At 58.9% G+C, this 1,445-nt stretch overlaps 1 protein-coding gene across 1 annotated transcript in view; it reads left to right on the top strand.

Moving 5' to 3' along the window:
• Positions 1 to 1,445, top strand: part of CEP131 (centrosomal protein 131) — a 12,060-nt gene that overhangs the window by 5,712 nt on the left and 4,903 nt on the right. The window contains 5 exon segments of the mRNA XM_031064665.1: positions 1 to 38; positions 151 to 251; positions 365 to 547; positions 866 to 1,060; positions 1,175 to 1,312. The exon segment at positions 1 to 38 is cut by the window's left edge and continues 125 nt beyond it. Of these exon segments, the coding sequence (XP_030920525.1) occupies positions 1 to 38; positions 151 to 251; positions 365 to 547; positions 866 to 1,060; positions 1,175 to 1,312 (655 nt within the window).

Genomic DNA, 1,445 nt, shown 5'->3' with positions numbered 1-1,445 from the left:
CAGCCCAGCCAGCAGCCTCACCAAAGCCAACAACGCCGGTGAGTCCCTGTGGAGTGTCCCCAGAGCTTTGGGAAGGAGGGGTTTGCTCTGAGGAGCTGCTTCCCAGGGGCTGCCTGGGGCCAGTACCTGAGGACAGCCTGGTTCCTGCAGAGGCCAGTTCCCCCTCGGCAGCCTCGGAGCTGGAAGGAAGCAGCCTGGGAGCTCTTGGTTCCGTGCCCTTGCAGGACCCTGGGGCAGAGGACAAACTGCAGGTGGGTCTGGCTGTGCCTCCTGGGGGCCCTGGCAGCAGCTGCTGTGCCAGGGCAACATCAGGCCTTTGCTGGCTTCTGGGGAGAGCAGAAAGCTCTCTCATCTTCTCCCTTAGGATGTGAGCTCCAGGGAGACTGGTAATGAGGACCTGGAGACAGCAGTGGCTGCTGGCAGCAGGGCTCCATCCAAGGTCACTCTCAACGAGCTGCTGGATACGCTCCGGCTGCTGGAGGAGGAGCCAGAGCTGCTGCCCCCACCCAAGCTCCTCAGGAAGGACAGACATGCCTGGATGGACAGGGTGAGCTGGGGGGTGAGGCTGCTGTGCCCATCCTTGGGCAGTGACAGCTGCCTGGGGAGAAACAGCCGGGCACTGCCAGGAGGAGCTTGGAGTGGGTGATGGAGGAATTTGGAGGAGGAGATGGAGGTGGTAGAGGAATTGTTTGGTGCATTGAGGGCTTGGATGTTTGCAAGGAATAGCAAGCCATTCAAAGGCTGTGGTGGGACAGGGTTTAGCCCAGAGGACGAGGCTGGTTACTGGGCTCCAGTGATGGAGACAAGCCAGCACCTCTTCTCCCAAACCTTCCCCTGGTGCTCATTCACCACGGTGCATTCCCAGCAGGAGCCCAGCTCCAACTCCCTGACTGCTGATAACTTGGAGAAGTTTGGGAAGCTGAACCACCCTCCAGGGGTTCCTGAGGACGGGGCTCTGCTCTCAGAGGCCAAGCTCCAAAGCATCATCAGTTTCCTGGATGAGATGGAGAAATCAGAGCAGGAGAGGCCCAGGTCAGCTGCCTCAGCCACGCAGCGGGAGGTGAGTCTGTCTGTGGTGTGGGATTCCATTCCTGGTGGGAATCATCCCCTGTCTCCCTGTCCTCATTCCAGGTGGTTCCACCACCTTCTCATCATGTTTTCTCTGCTGTGGCAGAGCTTCCTGTTGGAAGAGGAGCTGGCTCACGTGGAGCAGGTGTCAGCGGTTGCCACGGAGGTGACAAGCTCCATGATGAGGCTGAAGCTGGAAGTGGAGGAGAAGAAGAGAGCCATCAGCCTGCTGCAGACTGCTCTGGTGTGTCAGCCTCACATATGCTTCTTGGGGCTATGAAGCACAGGATCAGGACTACCCCTCGATTTTACAGAATCATGGAATTGTTTGGGTCGGAGGGGACCTTAAAGATCATCTGGCTGCGACCTGGGCTGAG

Source organism: Geospiza fortis, unplaced genomic scaffold (assembly GCF_000277835.1).
Source record: "Geospiza fortis unplaced genomic scaffold, GeoFor_1.0 scaffold546, whole genome shotgun sequence".
NCBI lineage: Eukaryota > Metazoa > Chordata > Aves > Passeriformes > Thraupidae > Geospiza > Geospiza fortis.
Note: the sequence above shows the minus strand (reverse complement) of the source record. Positions and strands in the feature narration are given on the sequence as shown.